The sequence below is a fragment of the Trachypithecus francoisi genome, unplaced genomic scaffold (assembly GCF_009764315.1).
Source record: "Trachypithecus francoisi isolate TF-2019V2 unplaced genomic scaffold, Tfra_2.0 Lachesis_group13, whole genome shotgun sequence".
In the NCBI taxonomy this organism is placed as follows: Eukaryota; Metazoa; Chordata; class Mammalia; order Primates; family Cercopithecidae; genus Trachypithecus; species Trachypithecus francoisi.
In genome coordinates this window covers 111,816,893-111,837,523 of record NW_022681458.1, presented here as the reverse complement: position 1 = coordinate 111,837,523, position 20,631 = coordinate 111,816,893, and the positions used below count along the sequence as shown (strand labels likewise).

At 35.9% G+C, this 20,631-nt stretch overlaps 1 protein-coding gene across 1 annotated transcript in view; it reads right to left on the bottom strand.

Moving 5' to 3' along the window:
• Positions 1-20,631, bottom strand: part of ACTR3 (actin related protein 3) — a 70,995-nt gene that overhangs the window by 29,140 nt on the left and 21,224 nt on the right. Inside the window, exons 2-5 of the mRNA XM_033231719.1 lie at positions 18,172-18,227; positions 14,940-15,064; positions 4,561-4,671; positions 649-744 (exon numbers count right to left, since the gene is read on the bottom strand). Coding sequence (XP_033087610.1) covers positions 649-744; positions 4,561-4,671; positions 14,940-15,064; positions 18,172-18,227 — 388 coding nt within the window. The remainder of the gene's footprint in view (positions 1-648; positions 745-4,560; positions 4,672-14,939; positions 15,065-18,171; positions 18,228-20,631) is intronic.

Genomic DNA, 20,631 nt, shown 5'->3' with positions numbered 1-20,631 from the left:
ACTCTGAATAAGGTGCCTTCCAACTTTAGTTTTCTTCCTCCACAAAAAAACAGAAACAAAAATATCTACATTTAATGGAAATAATGAATTAATACACATATAAAGCATTTGTGTTATGTCAGGTATTGCCTTTGCTACAAGGAAAAAAAAAAATGAGGTAAGCTCTGATCCTAAGGGGTGGGAGAGGAGCTGTTCCATATAGATAAATGTACAAATTAAGAGAAGTGAAATATTAGGGTGTCAAATATACCTAAAGATAAGTCAATCAAAAATACTATAACAAAGGAAAAAAAGATGCATAAGGATAAATGATAAAGGATTATTTACAAGGATAAATAAATATATATACAATGTTCCTGTCATGGAGTAAGCATTCAACAAATATTAGTTCCTTTATTTCTGTCCTATGAAAGTCCTTGAAATACCCAAACATCACTAACTTACTTTTTTAACACTTCTCTTTTCCTGACTAAATATCTCCACTTCCCATTATATTACTTCTAAATTAACAATTCAGGAGAGAAGTATAACATGCTTTGACATTATGTTTAAACTTTTGTGGGGGGAAAAAAAGTACGTATTTTAGGCAGCAAATGAAACTAGGTTAAAATTTAAGAATCAAACTTAGATCAATATGAACTTGCTTACCTGCACAGCAATGTACAAGCCTGGAACATTGAAAGACTCAAACATTATTTCAGCAGTATATTCCCTGTTTTCTGGAGTATTCAATGGAGGTTCAGTCTATTGAAATAAATAACATTTTAAATAGATAATATCAGATTATTTTGATAACTTTCCTGACAATTTTAAAATGAGAAGTAATTTATTTCAAACATTTTATTTAAGATGCATTAAATTTACAAGTAGAAAGACACAGAGATCAAAGGAAAACTATAGAAAATTCAAACATATCCATACATCCATATCTGAAAACAATATGGTAATTCACATTAAAAAAAAAAAGCCCTGAATGCCTGTATCATACCACTCACACAGATTAAACATTAAAAAGAAATGAAGCAGGGAGATAGAGGGTTGCAGGTAGGGAAAAGGTGGTCCAGTCAAATCATCCTTTAAATATGGTAATGATAAACCTCCAGAAAAAACATCGATGGTATTTGCCACAGGAGAGCCCTCACCTAAGTAACGCTTTTAGAAGAATGTCCCCGAACTATATAGGATTACAGTAAACAAGCGGAGATTCTACAGATCTAATGGTATAGTTTTCTGAAAAACGTTATATTAATTTACCTGTTAAGAGTATAGAATCAAGATGTTTGCAGAGCACTCTTCTGTTTAAGTTATGTGACCGCATACATCACTTAGAAACCTCATAGGTTAAGTCTGGGACAGAAGGCACTCTAAAGAGGCAAGAAAGGACTCAGAGATCTGGCAGTGTCAGACTTCATATTTCACCTATGCCTCATGATCACTTAAATTGTTTCAATTTTTAAAGATTGACACTGGGTAAGACCTCTGATTCTTGTGAGTCTGACTGACAATCTAATCCTCTGTGGTATCTCAAATACTTAAATGTAAAAGAAAAATTTTTTAATTTAAAAGATACAGAATTTTCTTTTTGACCTTAAGGTAAGGAATAATTCCTTAATTTGTGAAGCACAAATCACAAACAGAAAAAGTGATAAAACTTGAATCCATTAAAAATTATATAATTAAAATTATTATTTCAAAAGAAATATAAAGTAAAACAACTAAGTACACTGTTACCTTAAATAAAATCTTTATAAGCTAAACTCCCTGCGGTGTTTAAACTTGTTATGTTTAAAAGCTATGTTTAAAAGTCTGGAGATAATTTACTAATGAATACATACAACATTAAGTAAACTAAAAACCAAGGCAGTTAAATTATAAACTCCAAGAAAAAAAAAATCTACATAAAAGATAATCAGAGGACCCACCAAGGAAAATATACAAATAGCTAATAATAATAATCGTACATGAAAGACTGCTCAACATAATCAGTTATCAGAAAATGAAAATTAAAATTAAAAGCAAATGAAAAATATTTACACACCCACCAGAATGGCTAAAATTTAAAAGACTGACAAGCCAGCAGCATAGTGGCTCACACCTATAATTTCGGCACTCTGGGAGGCTGAGGTGGGCAGATTACTTGAGGCTAGGAGTTCAAGACCAGCCTGGCCAACATGGCAAAATCCTGTCTCTATTAAAATTACAAAAGTTAGCCAGGTGTGGTGGTGCATGCCTGTAATCCCAGCTACTCAGGAGGCTGAGGCACAAGAATCACTTCACCTTGGGAGGCGAGGAGGTTTCAGTGAGCCAAGGTCACACCACTGCACTCCAGCCTCGGTGACAGAGCAAGATGCTGTCTCAAAAAAAAAAAGTAAAAAAGATTGACAAGCCAAATCTTGAATAGAGCAACCAGATTACTAATGCATCACTGGGGGGTGTGCAAAAAGGCTCAACACCTTGGGGAAAAGTTCCCACAAGTTTCCCTAAAAAAAAAAACCAACCACCAACCATGTACCTATCCTATGATGCTGCAATTCCATACCTACCTATTTAGACAAGAGAAATGAAAACATATGTCCACAAAAAGTCTTGTAGAAGAAGGTTCACAATGGTCAAACTATTTTATTATAACCAAAAACAGAACTAAGCCAGGCATGGTGGCAGCACTTTGAGAGGCCATGGCGGGAGGATCCCTTGGAGCCCAGGAATGCAAGACCAGCCTGGGCGACAAAGTAAGACTCCATCTCTAAACCAGAACACATCACCCAGGTGTGGTGGCCCGGGCCTGTGTGTCCTAGATACTCAGGAATCTGAGCTGGGAGAACTGTTTGAGCTGGGAGGTCAACACTGCAGTGAGCCATGATTCGTCTACTGTATTCCAGCCTGAGCAACAGAGCAAAACCCTGTCTTAAAAAACAAAAAAGAAAAAAAGAGAAAAACTAGAAATAGCCCAGGTGTTCATCAACAGGAAAATGGATAAAGTGAGGCAAATTTATTCAATGGAATACTACCCAGCAACAAAAAGCAACAAATCACCAGTATATGCAACATCATGAATCAATCTCCAGATTATGCTAAGTAAAAGTGTTTCACCAAAACGCACATATTGCATGATTCCATTATTTGACACTCAAACATGGGCAAAACTAATCTCAGATGAAAAAGAAAAACAGTGGTTGTCACTACGGCATGGGGGCAGAGAAAACTTTCCACGCTGATAGTAATTTCTCTTTATCTTGGTAAGAGTTTAGGTTACACAGATGTATGTATCTGACAAAGATTGGACAATCCACATCATGCATCCTGTAGGTCAAATATAGCCCACCACCTGTTTTGGTAAAAAAAAAAATTTATTGGAACACAGACATACCTATGAATTTAAGTATTGTCTATGGCTGCTAACATGCTACAACAGCACAGCTGAGTAGCTGTGGCAGGGACCATTGCATAAAAAATGAACTAAGTTTCCTCAGAGACTTTATCCCCTGCAAAGCCAAAAATATTTGCTATCTGCTCCTTTAGAAAGTTTGCCAATCCCTGGTCAAAATCTACTGAATGGTGCAGATCAGTGATTTTATGATATGTAAATTTTATATGAAAAGAATAACCATACACAAATGATAGCTGTAGTTGATGAAATACGTGCTAAAGTATTTAGGAGTCAAATGACTCCCATTTGAAACTCACTTTGAAGTGATTTAAAAACTAAAATGAAGTGACAGATGGATAGACGTCATGAAGCAATTATAGCCAAATGTTATGGTTAATCATTGAATCTAGACTGTGGGTGTATGAGTGTCCACAGTATGGTTCTTTCAACTTTATAGTCCATCAAAATCACCATAAGACACAGAATATTGATTTAACCAAAAACTGTGATATAACTACAGTGTGACGAAGGGGAAAGGACAGTTATTTTGTGTTGAGGGAGAGAAAAGGAAAAAAGGGAAATTCTCATTTTTCCTATTAGGAAGTTGATGAATAATGGATAATATTTTTAAAAACATAAGAAATAAAAGAAACACATTAAATTTATAAGATTACTACCAGGGCAAACTATTTTAAAAATTGAAAATGTTTGCCTCCGGGGAATATGAATCAAAAGTTGGGAGAGGTAAGAAAGGAAAGTGTTATTTTGTTGTTTTAAATCTCATAAAGGCATTTGATTTAAGTTATGAACATGCATTGCTTTAATAAAAAGACATTTAAAAATTAAATCATATTGTATCTTTGTTATGAAGAAATACCAATGATATAATAATCAGACTATTTTTTTAAAAGCAAAAAGGAAGTGCCACAGGTTTCCAACATTTTTCTGAACCTTACTGTTCCTATCATAAAGATCAGATATTAATTACCAAAAGCACTTCTGAAGTGTTTAAAATATGGTGCTTTCACATACTACTATTCTCCTGTAGCCATAACTAGATGGTCTTAAAGATGATACAGCTTTATTACAAAGTCATTTAGACATATGACAATTTAATAACCAAAGTATACGAAAGAAGTGTGATGAAAATGTTCTCATTAAGTGTATTCAAAAATTTCCTCAGTGTAACTTACCAAAAGAAAATAATGGTCTTCAGGTTCTGCCCTTAAATACTTAAAGATCACTTGCTCCATAAACCTTTCCATTAAGTCCCAATCTTCAACTATACCATGGCGGATTGGCCACTATCAAAACAAAAAGGGAAATACAAATTAAATCTTATTAATATAAAAAATAAATAAAACTACAAAAAAGGAAATATTAGATCATTAGTGGATATTAGATAAGGATATATTTTCTTAGGTGCGATACTATAGACCATCCTTAAAAGATGTGTACTTAAGGATTTAAAGATAAATTAGTTCAACAACGCATTGTCAGACAGATGGCTCAATAAAAACAAAGTAAATATGTCAAAATGTTAAAAACTGTTAAATCTAGATGAAAGGTCACTGTACTAGTATTTCCAGATTTTAAAAGTTTTCTAAATAAAAGGTAAGTTAGCCTACAAAAATTAAGCCTAAAAAACTAAACTTTATCACAATTTCCTTAATTTTTAATTCATTAGGTCATTAACAAGTACTTATTGTATGCCAAATATAAAAAGTGCACCTAGTAAGTACATACCTAGAATAATCATAAGAATCAAGCATAGGCCGGGCACGGTGGCTCAAGCCTGTAATCCCAGCACTTTGGGAGGCCGAGACGGGCGGATCACGAGGTCAGGAGATCGAGACCATCCTGGCTAACACGGTGAAACCCCGTCTCTACTAAAAAATACAAAAAACTAGCCAGGCGAGGTGGCGAGCACCTGTAGTCCCAGCTACTCGGGAGGCTGAGGCAGGAGAATGGCGTAAACCCGGGAGGCGGAGCTTGCCGTGAGCTGAGATCCGGCCACTGCACTCCAGCCCAGGCTAGAGCGAGACTCCGTCTCAAAAACAAAAAAAAAAAAAAAAGAATCAAGCATATAAAATTTTATAGGAAAAGTTTTATAAATGTGTAAGAGTCATGCTTCCAAAATTGTGTGCCAAGATACCTATTATGATTTGGATGTGGTGTGTTCCCACCAAAACTCATGTTAAAACTTAAAATTTAATTGCCAGTGTTACAGTATCAAGAGGTGGTGGGGCCTTTAAGAGGTGATCAGGTCATTAGAGGAATGAATGCAGCTCTCAGCAGGACTGAGTTAATTCTCCAGAGAGTTGAAGGCAGGCTACTATAAAGTAAGGCTGTCCCTTGTATTTTGTCCCTTTCCTCTTCCATTCCGCAACATGTTATGAAGCAGCATAACGTCCTTACCAGAGGTAGATCAGATGTGGCCAACTCATCTTGGACTTCCTCACCTCCAGAACCACGAGCCAAAATAAACCCCTTTTCTTTATAAATTACTCCATCTCAAGTATTCATTATAGCAACAGAAAATGAACTAAGACAGCACCCCAGTGTAATATCATAAATTCACAAGGGCACCACAAAGTTATTTTAAATTTTCCACGGAAATACAGTGTTACTCAACATCAGTTGGACACTGCATGATCTTACAAGTCACAGTAAGTCAGTTTCAACAATAAATCATACTATTATATATTCCTTTCAATGACATTATTTCTTGGAGAAGTTGATTTGTCAGCAGTTGCTGGGATAAAAACCAAGTTATCACATAAAATAACATCGATGTAAAACAAGAAATCAGGGTGGCAATGTCCCATCTGATTCCAGGTTTGAGAAGTTGTTCAGTGCCTAAGCACCCTAACAGAAATGTGATTACTCAGCAGTGAAATAATAATATTTCCAATTTAAGTGTCCTATTTTATTTCACGTGGCTACTAAGTTGCCTAGACCTAGGTATTTAATAAGCAGAACTATGTGACATTTCTTTTGATCTAGGTGGCACAGTGAAAAATGTTACTGAGACACTAATGGCACTGAGAAAGTTTGTGAACCTCTGCAACTGAATATAGTTCCATGAACATAATACACATTCAAAACCTAAAGTTAAACAAATTAATGAACAAATAAACATCTTGCAGTATCAATCCCTAACATCTACTTCTTACTCTAGTTTCCACACTACTTTTTAAGGCATTATATTTATAAAATGACTTCTACTCCCCAGTTTGCTTTAAGGAAGGGAAAAATTGCGGTTTACTGAATCATTCAATTTTTAACATTATTGGAAGTTTACAAATTTAAATGTTTTAAGTATTATTTATTCACCAATTATTACTGTGTACCTACTATAAGCCATTGGCACAAATGGTAAGGACACAGACATCCTGCACACAAAAAAACTCAGTCTAGTAAAAGAAATATATACGAACAAATATTATATTACAGGTTTTTAAAAAAATAAAGTTCTGACCGGGCATGGTGGCTCATGCCTGTAATCCCAGCACTTTGGGAGGCCAAGGCAGGCAGATCACCTGAGGTCAGGAGTTTGAGATCAGCCTGGCCAACATGGTGAAACCTCGTCTCCATTAAAAAAACAAAAATTAGCCAGGCATGGTGGTGCATGCTTATAATCCCAGCTACTCAGGAGGCTGAGGCAGTAGAATCACTTGAACCCGAGAGGCAGAGGTTGCAGTGAGCCAAGATCACTCCACTGCACTCCAGCCTGGGTGACAGAGTGAGACTCTGTCTCCAAAAAAAAAAGTCAGCATGATGGCTCACGCCTGTAATTCCAGCACTTTGGTGGTTGAGGTGGGTGGATCATTTGAGGTCAGGAGTTCAAGCTTGCCTGGCCAATACGGTGAAACCCCATTTCCACTGAAAATAAAAAATCAGTCAGGTGTGGTGGCAGGCACCTATAATCCCAGCTACTGGGGAGGCTGAGGCAGGAGAATCTCTTGAATCCAGGAGTCAGAGGTTGCAGAGAGCCAAGATCACATCACTCCACTCCAACCGGGGCAACAGACTAACACTCTGTCAAATAAATAAATAAATAAATACATAAATAAATAAATAAATAAATAAATGGTTCCTTGAACAAGATGACCACCTTGTCTTGTGAGAGAAAAGGTTTCAATGAGGAGGTCGTATCTAAGCTGGGTCTTAAAGAAGTAACATTCTCAGTTTTGCTTTCTGTTTTTTTTTTGACAGGGGAATGAGAGGTATGGAGGAACTTGTGGAGAACAGAAAAAGATGTATAGAAAGACAAACACTGCATGGTATACAAAAACAAAAGTGAAGGTATCAATGAGAAACGTATGTGCCAAAAGGTTTGAAGAAAGGTATGTAGGGAGATATACCAGTTCTAGATCAAAGGGACTAGATTCTCAAAAATTTGCCTTGCATTTAGGTTTTATTCTATAAGAAATAAAACAGCATAGAAACTTTTAAGCAGGGGAATAAGAACAGCTTTAATATTTAGGAAGACTATTATAGCAGCACTGGGAAAGCTCAAATGAAGCTTAACAGAACCAGAACCAAGTGAGAACAAGAGTACCAATAGTGGTATGGATGGTATTGGGCCACCCTGAAGATTTCTCAGTCAATAAGAATACGAAAGGGTGGGGCATGGTGGCTCACACCTATAATCCCAGCACTTTGGGAGGCCAAGGTGAGAGGATGGCTTGAGCCCAGGAGTTTGAGACCAGCCTAGGCAACGTAGTGAGACCTTGCCTCTACAAAAAAAAAAAAAAAAAAAAAAAATTTAATTAGCCAGGTGTAGTGGCAAACACCTGTAGTCCCCGCTACTCAGGAGGCTGAGGTGGAAGAATCACTTGAGCCCAGAGGGTCAAGGCTGCAGTGAGCCAAGATCTCACCACTGCATTCCAACACGGGCAACAGGGCAAGACATCTGTCTCGAAAAAAAGTCAGAATATACCAAGAGGTTTCTAGCTTTGAAGTTAGAATGGACAAGATTCATTAATCAAAACATAAAAATTGTGTTTTTTCTGATCTTGGAATAAACAAGAGTAGAGTACATATAATACATTTTGTTTTAGATATATTAAAACTCAAGAGCCATGAAATAGGTAGGTAAAGATGTAGTCAAGGAACTGAAAGTAGAGATCTAGTCTGTGGTTGCAGACAAAGGAATGGATGAGATCACCTAGAGAAAGTCTTTAATGAAAGAAGAAAAGATTAAGTCACACCATTTTACAAGAGAAAAAAAAAGAAAAGAGAACTGAAGGCAGTGCCTGGAGAAATCAACATTTGAGTAGTGGGTAAAGGAGACATCAGTGACAATAGAAATAACAAATAAAAACAAACAAAACAAGTATTCCATGTTAGGAAGAGAACCATCACAGAGTAATCCTGTGAAACAAAGACAAATCAAAAAGGATGAAAACTGTTACATATAATGGGATTTAACAAAGAGCATATCAAATATCTTGAGACTCACTAAGAAGTGTCGTTTTAAAAGGAAAGAGAAAGATAGCTAAATTGCTGAAGACAGAAGGTAGGAATAAAGATTGAGAGAAGTTTTGTTCTGGTTTGTTTGCAGCACTTGGAAGACTTGAAAATGTGTTTAAAATGAGTAGACAGAATCATTGGAAAGGAACTCTGGCCTCTTGACTGACTGACTTCTCAATGTATCTCTTTTGCATTTTGGCCAGTATAGATTTTACATCATCATCACTATCACCTCTCAATCCCTGAAATGCAGGTATACCCTTCTCTGATCACAACCTCTTATTATTCCAGCATACTCAACCACCTCAGGAGATCTCTTCTGAACACCAATTAAGACTTTCGGTCCAGTGATTGCTTTAATTATTCCCTAGCCATCAATACACACAGTCTAGATTTTGACCCATCACTTTTGTTTCATATATCCTTTTTTCATCCCATCCACCAAAATCCAACCCAGCATATGTCCCTGACATAAACTTGCCTATATCCAGAATACTGATTATACTGCAGAAACATTTGTAACTGGGGTGCTAAAACTAAGATTTCATAATCATTATTCTCAAATGGACCTAACCTTGCCTGGCAAGACTTTGCTCCTCTACTCTGTTCATCTTTACTCTCCACAATGATGATTTTCAATGCTGCCCCTGCCACTCAGATTTCACCTTCTCCCCTCATCCATTCCATGACCAGCAGATGATGTCACTACATATTTCGCAGAAGCAGCAGAAGCCAACAGTCAAGAATTCAATCTGTAAAATGGATTCCACAGTCTTTTTTCTCATTTACTTCCATTGTAATGTAAGATATTCCTCATGTCAATTCAGTCATCTGTGTTCTGGATCTCATCCCTCCAGCTTTTTCAGAGACCTTGATTATACCTTATCTTTCCTGCTACTTTAATCTCTTTCTAAAAGTTCTTTCATATTAGCACTCAGACAAGTCTTCCATCTTAACCTTGAAATGTGTCTCTTCATCTCTCTCCCACCCAATCACAACTGAAACTCAGTGAACAGTACTCTTACTGTTACATTTTTCCTGGTCTATCACTCAAAAGACTACTTCCATCTAGCCCAACTACTCTTCTAACTACTCTTCTAAAACTATTCTCATTCAGGTTACAAATGACCATCTTGTAGCTAAAGACAGCAAATTATCTATGGGCTCTAGCTCATCTCAGCACCATTCTACAGTGTTTACCTCTACATATCTACCCACGCATTCTCAGTCTCTTTCACAGACTTTTCCTCCTCTACTCAAACCTAACTGGCACACTGCTCAAGCTCTGTCTTAGTTCTCTTCCCCTGTGATATGTTCCCCTAGGTAATCTCATCCCCTCTAAGGTAACTGACACCTTCTGAATCTCTGTCTCCAGCTCTGGCTTGTTTCTTAGCTCCCAAATCCACATACTCGACTCTAACAAAATCTCAGATGTCTCACAGGTACCTCAAACAGAATGTGTTCAAAATTAAACTTATTTTCTCCTCTCTATACTACCGCAGTCAAAAGTGTTTCTCATTATGAAACAAGACCTCTGGCTCTCACCTTATACAAAAATCAACTCAAAATGAATTAAAGATTTAAATCTAAGGCCCAAAACTACAAAAGCACTAGAAGAAAACTTAGGGGAAACTTCTCACAATATTGCTATGGGAAAAGATTTTACAAAAATAACTTCAGAAACACAGGCAACAAAAGCAAACATAGACAAATGGGATTATATTAAACTAAAATGCTTCTGTGAGGAAAACCATCACAAAAGGAAAATACAAGTTATGGAATGTGTGAAAATGCCTGCAAACTGTACATCTGACAGGGGATTACTATCCAGAATATATAAGGAACTCAATTCAACAGGAAAAAAAAAAAAATTGATTTTTTAAAAGGGCAAATAATCTAGACATTTCTCAAAAAGAAGTCACACAAACGGCCAATAAATACATGGAAAAAAAAGTCCAACATGACTAATCATCAGGAAAATGCAAATCAAAACCACAAAGAGATATTATCTCACCACAGTTAGAATGGCTATTATCCAAAAGACAAAAAAAAAACAAATGCTGGCAAGGATGTGGAGAAAAGGGAACTCATATATACTGTGGAGGGAATGTTAACAGGTAAAGCCACTATAAAGCATAGTATAGAGGCTCCTCAAAAAACCACAAATAGAACTACCATATGATCCAGCCATCCTACTATTGGGTATATACCCAAAGGAAAATAAAGTACTATATCAGAGATACCTGCACCCTCATGTTTATTGCAGAACTCTTCACAATAGCTAAAATATGAAATCAACCTCAGTGTCCATATGGATATGTGCAGTATATATGCACAATACTATTCAGCCATAAAAAAAAGAGTGAAATCCTGTCATTCCTAGCAACACAGATGACCTAAGAAGACATTATGTGAAATAAGCCAGGACCTAAAAGGTAAATATTGCATGTTCTCATTCATGTGCAAAGGCTAAAAAAATTGATTTCATGTAAGTAGAGTAGAAAAGTGGTTACTAGAGGCTGGAAAGGGGAGGGGAAAGAAGGGAATAGGGAGAGCTTGAATAAAGGATACAAAATTACAGCTGGATAGGAAGAATAATTTCTAGTGTTCTATAACACTATAGGATGACTACAGTTAATTTATTATATATTTTTAGATAGAACAGAGAATTCTGAATATTCTCAACACAAAAAATAAATGTTTAAGGTAAATATGCTACTTAAATTGACTTGATCACCAAACACTGTACATATCAAAACATCAATACATACTCCATAAATATGTACAATTATTATATGTCAAGTAAAAATTTTTCAAAAGCCAGGTGCAGTGGCTCATGCCTGTAATCCCACACTTTGGGAGGCCAACGTGGGAGGGTCACTTGAGCCCAGGAGTTTGTGACCAGCATGCGCAACAGAAGGAGACCCTGTTTCTACAAAAACTAAAATAAAAGGCCGCATGCAGTGGCTCACACCTATAATCCCAGCACTTTGGGAGGCCAAGGCGGGCAGATCACCTAAAGTCAGGAGTTCAAGGCCAGCCTGGCCAAATGGTGAAACCCCATCTCTACTAAAAATACAAAAATTAGTCGGGCGTGGTAGCACATGCCTGTAATCCCAGCTACTCAGGACGCTGAGGCAGGAGAATCGCTTGAACCCAGGAGGTGGAGGTTGCAGTGAGGTGAGATCATGCCACTGCACTCCAGCCTGGGAGATAGAGCAAGACTCCATCTCAAAAATAAAAATAAAATAAATTAGTGAGACATGATGGCACACGCCTGTGGTCCCAGCTACTCAGGAAGCTGAAGTGTGAAAATCTCTTGAGTCCAGAAGTTTGAGGCTGCAGTGAGCTGTGATTGTGCCACTGCACTTCAACCTGGGTAACAAAGTGAGACCCTGTCTCAAAAAAACAAAATAATTTTTAGATGCTTCTCCTTTAAATTTCTCAGTTTCAGCAGATAAGGGATAAACAGACTATCTCAGAGCTGAGAATTACCCTCAACTGATACATCTAGCTTATCACCAATATCCCATTAATCACCTCCCATAAATCTAATCAGACTTTTACTTAACTACCATTTACAAGAACAAAAAGTAAATATAGGAAGTAGGGTACTGTGTTATATGACCCAATGAGGATATAATAATCAGAATCCCTACAATATAGGAAAGTTTACAAGACATCCAAGTTTTTTTCCATAAGTAAATGGCAAGAACAAAAAAGAAAAGAAACATAACACACAGGGAAAAGAACCTATAGATAAAAAGAGACTTAAGAGATTTATCAACTAAACTCAGTGAGTAGACCACATTTTAACGCTGATTCAAACAGAATAACCAATATAGAAAATAATCAAAGAAATTTAAGCAATAACTAGATACCAGATAAAGAAACTGCACACTAAATTAAGGTGTCATATTTTTCTTTTTTAGAAGTCTTCATATGTAAGAGTTAAATATTTGTAAGTGAAATAATATGTACAATTTACTTCAAAATAATTGGAGGTTGGGGGTGGAAACATTATAGACAAAATGAGATTGTCCATAGATGATAACCGCCAAAGTTGTGTGACACGCACATAGGGGTTCATTTTCTCTTCTTTGACATGTGAAGTTTTCTACAATAAAAGTTAAATGTCTGAGTGTGTGATGCACATACACAATTTCCATTTCTTTCTATTCCCACTGCCATCACTAATATCTCTTGCTTAGACTACAGCAATAGTCAATTATCTGGTTTCCCCAGAATCATGCTTATCTTACCCAAATAATTTTTCATTGCTATGTGGCCTGAGTAATCTTTTATAAGTAAAAATAGCCAACATATACAGAGTAATCATTATGTTCAAAGCAGTAGAGTACAACAATTTCTTTATACACATCTCCTTAAGCCTTGTAACAATCCTGGGCCAGGCATGGTGTCTCACATTTATAATCCCAGTACTTTGGCAGGCCAAGGGGACAAATTGTTTGAGCCCAGGAGTTCAAGACCAGTCTGGGCAACATGATGAAACCCCGTCTCTACCAAAAATACAAAAACTTAGCCAGGCCTAGTGGCATGCATCTGTAGTCCAAGCTATTTGGGAAGCTGAGGTAGGAGGATGACTTGAGCCTGGGATATCAAGGCTGCAGTGAGTCATGTTCATGCCATTGAACTCTATCCTGGGTAACCAAAGTGAGGCTCTGTGTTAAAAAAAAAAAAAAAAAAGAAAGAAAAAAGAAAAAAATTCTGAAGCACTAATAACATCTCCATCTTACACACGAAGAAATCAAAATTAAGAAAGATTAAGTCACTGAATGATATCACAAAGTTAGAAATTAGCATAGACAGGATTCAAGTTCAAACAGGTAGATTCCAATTATTTGCACTTTAAGCGCAAAAATTATTCCTCTAGGTATACTCATTAATGTTACCTATAGGATAGGGTTCAAATTCTTTAGCATGGTCTCACAACACTTGCAGTGCTCTTTCCTGGCCTACCTATCCAGCCTCCTCACTTCTTTCTACCTCATTCTCCATGCTTCAGGCATATTGGTCATGCATTTCTAGTTTCCCTCATACGGTAAAGCCTCTTCATATATTGGTTTCTCTACCTAAAACAATTCAGCCTGCCTACCTCAGCAGCTAACTCCTATTTTATTCTTCAAGCCTCAGCTTAAAGATGTACTCCTCGAGGACATTCCTGAATCCCCACACTAGGTGAGCTACTCCTGTAATACATATCCAGAGCACTTTGTGTATGTTTCCCTTTTTCTAATCCCCAACACACTTGTAATTATTTCTTCAGTGTCTTCCTTTCCACCACATTATAATAGCCTTGAAGTCAGGGGAATTATTTTTCTTATACACCATTTTACTCATGATACTTGGCAAAGTATTTTACAAAGTATTTATTAGTTGTTCATTAATAAATAAATTATGAGAAGGGAAGACGTACAAAGGAGGATATTTACAAACCAGACAAAGTCAATGTCAAAATATAAGATGATAAAGGTCAGAATAGCATTTATTTATTTCCAGGATTGGAGTAGTGACTGTGTGAACAAGTACAAGGAAAGCTTCGGGGTTACTAGATTTGTTCTGTATCTTTACCTGTTATGATTACAGTCATAAAAATTATTCAAACTATATAATTAACACTTACATACTTACACTTCAATTAAAAAAGGGAAAGAAAAGGGTAGAAAAGAAAAAGAGGGAGAAACAGAACAGCACTTACAGATGGCATAAGCTTCAAAAAAGAGAAAAATGGTATAGATTTGAACAAAGACGTGGAAAAAATGTTTGCAGAAGTAGCAATGTGGAAGTAAAGCTAATTTCATTGAGAGCCCTGAGATCCAGTGGGTGTGGAAAAATAGTAACTGTTCATTTGAAAGGGCTAAAATTTTCCTCCTAGGGGTTATTAAAAAAAGAAAAAGAAAAAAAAAAGCAAAGTTAAAGCAACAGGGAAGGATGCCACAGGGAAAAAGAAATTTCTACTGAGAAGAGGTTTGGGGATATTAATAAGATCTATTATAGAGTATATTCCAGAGGGCACAAGCATTGAACAAACTAATTTTTGAAAATGTTATTTATACAAATCATGAAAACATACCTTTGTTGCATATGTAGGTTTTTCTATTGCTTCATCACCAATGAAGAAGTCTAGGTCATCAACACCTTTCATCACCCTCCTCTGAGCTTGATCACCCACTTTTGCTGACTCCTTAATAGCAATACCTTTAAAGTAAGTCAGACATGTCAAATAATTCACCTTCTTCAAATGAGACAAACTTTTACCTTACACTTCTTCCATTACAAAGTGCTACAAAGTAAAACATGACCTAGCATATGTAAATTGTCAAACTAATTCACAAAAATCATAAGAAACCAGTGACAAAATTCATTTTACACAATGAAACCTCAACTCCCACTCAGAGACAAGGCCTCAAATGCAAAAGCCAAAAAAAAAATCTGTGTGAATGTTTCAAATATGTATTTTAAAAATTATATAAATCCTCTTTAGATTCTGAGTAAAACTGTAATCCCACCAAGTCCACATATGCTTGATGAACAACTGGAAAGAAAAAACTGAAAAACACAAATGAGAAAAAAACTTCAAGGATAATTTTTTCAACTTTCTTTATATCTCTACCCTATCACTATTGGGTCTAGTAATACTGATTGGGTCTAGTAATAGTAATTACTATTGTGGTCTAGTAATTTAAATGTAATACAGATCTGTTAAACTACATACACAAAAGGAAATCTCAATTCATTTAGGTAAAACCCACAACAATATCCTTAAATAATTTCAGAAATCCAGCATACAGTTTCAAAGCTAAAACTTGTTATGTATTTTTAGATTAAGTTATAAATTAATCCTTCAAGTTCAGTTCTTCATTCAAAATAATTGTCTGAATGCATTTAAACTGATATGGCATTCAACTGTTACTTTCATTTAGTAACAGCTATATCCTTAAGAAAGTGGGCAGAAAATAACTGGAAGAAAAAACATTTTAAATCCACCATCTAGTCCTTCTAAATGCCAGAAATTCTTTCTAGCAATTTACTTATAATGTACATAGACATCTAGGTGGCTCACTATAAATTTCCTAAAAATATATATGCATATAAAAAAAAACCTTGAACCAGTTGCATAGGCTTTCCAGATCAAATATCAATACTCATCAGTAAAAGATAGTGGCAATGTCTTTATCTGCTAATTATAAACCCTGTACCTGCAGCATTAAAACTGGGTAAGAAAAAAACACTCGAGAATTGAAAACTTTCTTACACCAGGCAAACGAATTTTTAACATACTGCAACTAATCATAGCAAAGACTTCATATTTTGGCAGAGAGAAAATAAAAAATGATTTCAACAGCGATGAGATCCAATGGTTCAAACAATCAAAATTATGTAGGCCTCCAACAAAAAGTTAACACAGCCATTTAAGAATATAACCAAAACCAATTTTGCTTAGATGGCAGAAATAACTTTAGTAGTCTCCTGACACAAACAATCATAACAAAAGATTATACACAAAAGATTAAAAGCCATTAGCATTGTTACAGGTTGAATTGTGCACCCCCAAAAAGATATGTTGAAGTCCTAACCCCCAGTACCTCAGAATGTAACTGTGTTTGGAAACAGGGTCTTCTCAGTTAAAACGAGATTATCAAGGTGGCCCCTAATCCAATATGACTAGTGTCCTCATAGAAAGGGAAAATTTGAACACAGACACACAGAAGGATGATGATCTAAAGATGCACAGCAAGAAGACAGCCATGTGACTGGAGTGATGCATCTATGAGCCAAGGATCCTGAGGAAACATCAGAAGCTGGTGAGCAAGACTATGACCCTGCTGCCACATTGATTTTGTACTTCTGGACTCCAGAATTGTAAGCTTCTGTTGTTTTCAGCCAACTAGTTTTTGGTACTTTGTTACGGTAGCTTAAAGAAACCAGTAAGTACATACACAATGGTCTAACACTAAACTGAAATACAACTAAAGTCAAGTACTAGCCCAAAGAAGTACCTCTACATTAGTTAGCAATAAAGCCAACATGTATCACCAAATTCTTAAAACAGACAAAAAAAAAAACAATACATGTATTGACATATAAATGTGGGAAAAACAATAAAGAAAAGCAAACCTGTTCTTCATGTTCAGCAGACAACAAACATGTATGAATAAAATATTTAAAAGGTAATAATAAAGCTCACTAGACTCACATGAATGAGCTGTTTCATCAGTATCACCTCTTGTGTTATTTCTTTAATGTTACATATTTAATTTTGTTCTTACTACACAAATGACACAACAGTTGACTTCTTGTGTCCAATGAATACTCAAGCGATACTAAAGATCCAGTTTTTGGCAAAACCTAACAATACCTATCTTATTCTCAACCTCATTGATTCTGAAACATACACTGCTTTCATTACTCTCTACATATTCATTTTTCCATTTTCTTATTTTCATAAATGAGTAACAATGAAATACAAAAAATTCAGTCACATAAATAAGACTGAAAAATTAGTGACACTCTCAAAATTAAAATATCTAGGAGTGAGAACCATCAAGCAATGGCTCAAAAGGTTTGTCATTTGGTATGCAAAAGTTTTAGTTTGGATGTAAGACAAATAGATCAGAAGTGTTACTATATTATGTACAAAAAACGTGAACTCTTTGCAAGTCAAAAGTGTAAAACTACGTTCATCAAGGAACAGATCTATGCTAACAAACAAGAGCACTAACAAACCAATGTCAGAATATTTTTTAAAAACTACTGAAAGTTAATGATAAAACAAAAATACTCTAAAGACATAATATACAACAGTATGGTTATAGGATATTAGAAAATAGCTGAGGTCAACATCTCTAAAGGTGAGATACTGTCCTTCCATCCTTATTTTGAAACATGGGCACTCAGTGAGGATGTCAACAGATACAGGCCCTGCAAAAAGTAGTCATATCCACAAACCAAAGGACAGTCTTCACAGGTATATGATGAGGAATGGACTACTTGATAATTAGTTATACCCACATACTATTAACTATAATATCACCCTAAAAACGGGGGTACTGTTTCATTATCAGTTCATTTCTTTTTTTCTTTAAAAAGAGATATTTGGTAGACAAGGCAAATGGGGAGCTAAATAGAAAGCTGAAATGAATGGTCAGAGGTACAAAAATGAGGCCACACTTAGAACTTGGCAAATCATGTTTTTAAAGGACTAAATCTTACAGGACTTCAGAACTGATTACTTCTTTTACTTAAATTATAAGGGAAGGAGATATTTTAAATCAGCACATTTGGGGCTTAAAAGAAATACTTACAGGAAGGAATGATAAACTGTGGTTCTGTATTTCCAGCATATCCTAGTTTTGTATACCTGCAAAACAAAATAAATTATAAAGATTTCACTAATATTTTAGCAATTATACATTTATTTCTTAGAATTTCATTTGTTACGAAGTGAGATTCCATCATAGGTAAATAATATACCAAACTCCATAGTTTCACTTCATTTAACCCCACATTCACAATTGTATCAAAATTATAAATGCCCGGAGCTTTTGAAAAGAAATTCCACTTCAAGAAATTGATCCTTCAGGAATATATGTGAAATAATATACAACCAAGGTCATTAGCTACAATCTTGCTTCTAACAGCAAAAGACTGGAAATAACAATCAAACTGGAAACTATTAAAATATGCTAAGTTTATACTATGGAACATTATGCAGCTACAAAACACAGACTGAGGAAGCTCTTAGTATAGCCATATGAAACAATTTCCAAAATGTATTACTAATTGAACAAAGATACAGAACAATGTATCAAGTATGGTATATCTATATAAAAGTAATGGGGAGGAGTAAAAACATATAAAATATTTTGTATAGGCACAAGGTATCTCTAGAAGACTATACCAGAATAATTTTGGTTATCTCCAAAAAAGGGAACTGGTTATCTCCAAAAAAGGGAACTGGGGAGGTGATGAACAGAAATGAGAGGGAGATTTTTTTCATTGTACATCATTTCATACCAAATAAATATAATATTTAATATTTTGTCACAGATTTCGCCTATATTCTTCTAACAAAATAACAACAACATAAATAAGGATCAGAAATTATAAAAGCTGAGCTCTGACAAGCAGTATGTGGGGGCTACTTAGGAGATAGCTGGACACTTTTTAGCTATGTGGGAAAAGCTATTAACTATAAGCAGGCTTTAAAGAGAATGTAACATTTTATTTTATTCCATATTCAAACTCACTGCTAAATAGCAGACAGGTAATTGCTGTGACATTCTTCAACTCTTAACATCTGCAGAATCTTTTTTTCTAAGATAAAATGAAAAAAAAAAAAAAAAAAAAAACAACCTATTGAGCTACTGAGGGCCGGACGTGGTGGCTCACACCTGTAATACTAGCACTTTGGGAGGCTGAGGTGGGTGGATCACCTGAGGTCAGGAGTTCGAGACCAGCCTGGCCAACATGGTGAAACACCCTCACTACTAAAACTATAGAAATTAGGCTGTGAGCAGTGGCTCGTGCCTGTAATCCCAGCACATTGGGAGGCTGAGGCAGGTGGATTACTTGAGGACACGAGTCCAAGACCAGCCTGACCAACATGATTAAACCCCCAACTCTACTAAAAATACAAAATTAGCCAGGCGTGGCGGTGGACACCTGTAATCCCAGCTACTAGAGAGGCTAAGGGAAGAGAATCGCTTGAACTTAGGAGGTGGAGGTTGCAGTGAGCCGAGATCACACCACTGCACTCCAGCCTGGGAGACACAGTGAGACTCTGTCTCAAAAAATAAACAAATAAATAAATAATATCTTTGGGGAATATTTTAGCCTCTAAATTAAGTTCAAGAACTGAGTGCGCCAAGGCCGAGGAGAGACGATCACTTGAGATAAGGAGTTCGAGACCAGCCTGACCAACATGGGAAACCCCATCTCTATTAAAATACAAGAATTAGCAGGGCGTGGTGGCAGGTGCCTGTAATCCCAGCTACTCAGGAAGGTGAGGCAGGAGAATTGCTTGAACCCGTGAGACGGAGGTTTCAGTGAGCGAAGATCATGCCACTGTATTCCAGCCTGCATGACTGAGCAAGACTTCGTCTCAAAAAAAAAAAGTGTGCCAAATAGATTAAATCATTAAAAATAAGGGGACACCATAATCTGTTTAAAAAAAAAAAAAAAGTGATACTGGTTTACTGACTAACCTCTTCAACAGTTCCACACTGTCCATGTTTTTTTTAAAAACAAAACAAAACAAAACAAAAATTTCCTTGTAAGGTACAAAAAAAAGTCCATTTATTATTTGGCCTCTGACCTCTCCCAGCTGCCCTGACACCACATTAAACTCCTTAACCATAAAAACAGCTGACAATTTCTCAACACTCCAACCCATTTCATGCCACCAAGCCACTATTAACACTGCTCCTACTATGTTAGGTGCTCTCCTTCCGATCCAGTATAGTTTAATACCTTACCAGTGGACAAATGAAACTGACTAGTATACTATATGAAAATAAAAACTTGTTTAATACAAGGCAATCTAAACTGTTGAACTAAAACACTATCTAAAAGCCTACTACCATCTGACCAATACTTAGTGAATTATTAACACCTAACTATTCCTTGGTCTGATCCCATATATTAATCTCTCTACTTTTATTTGTTACCACTGCAATTCAAGTTGCTATATCCAACAATACCCTAAAACAGGACAAAACAGTATTTTCAATTCTAGAACTCCTACAAAGGACAAGAGAATAATA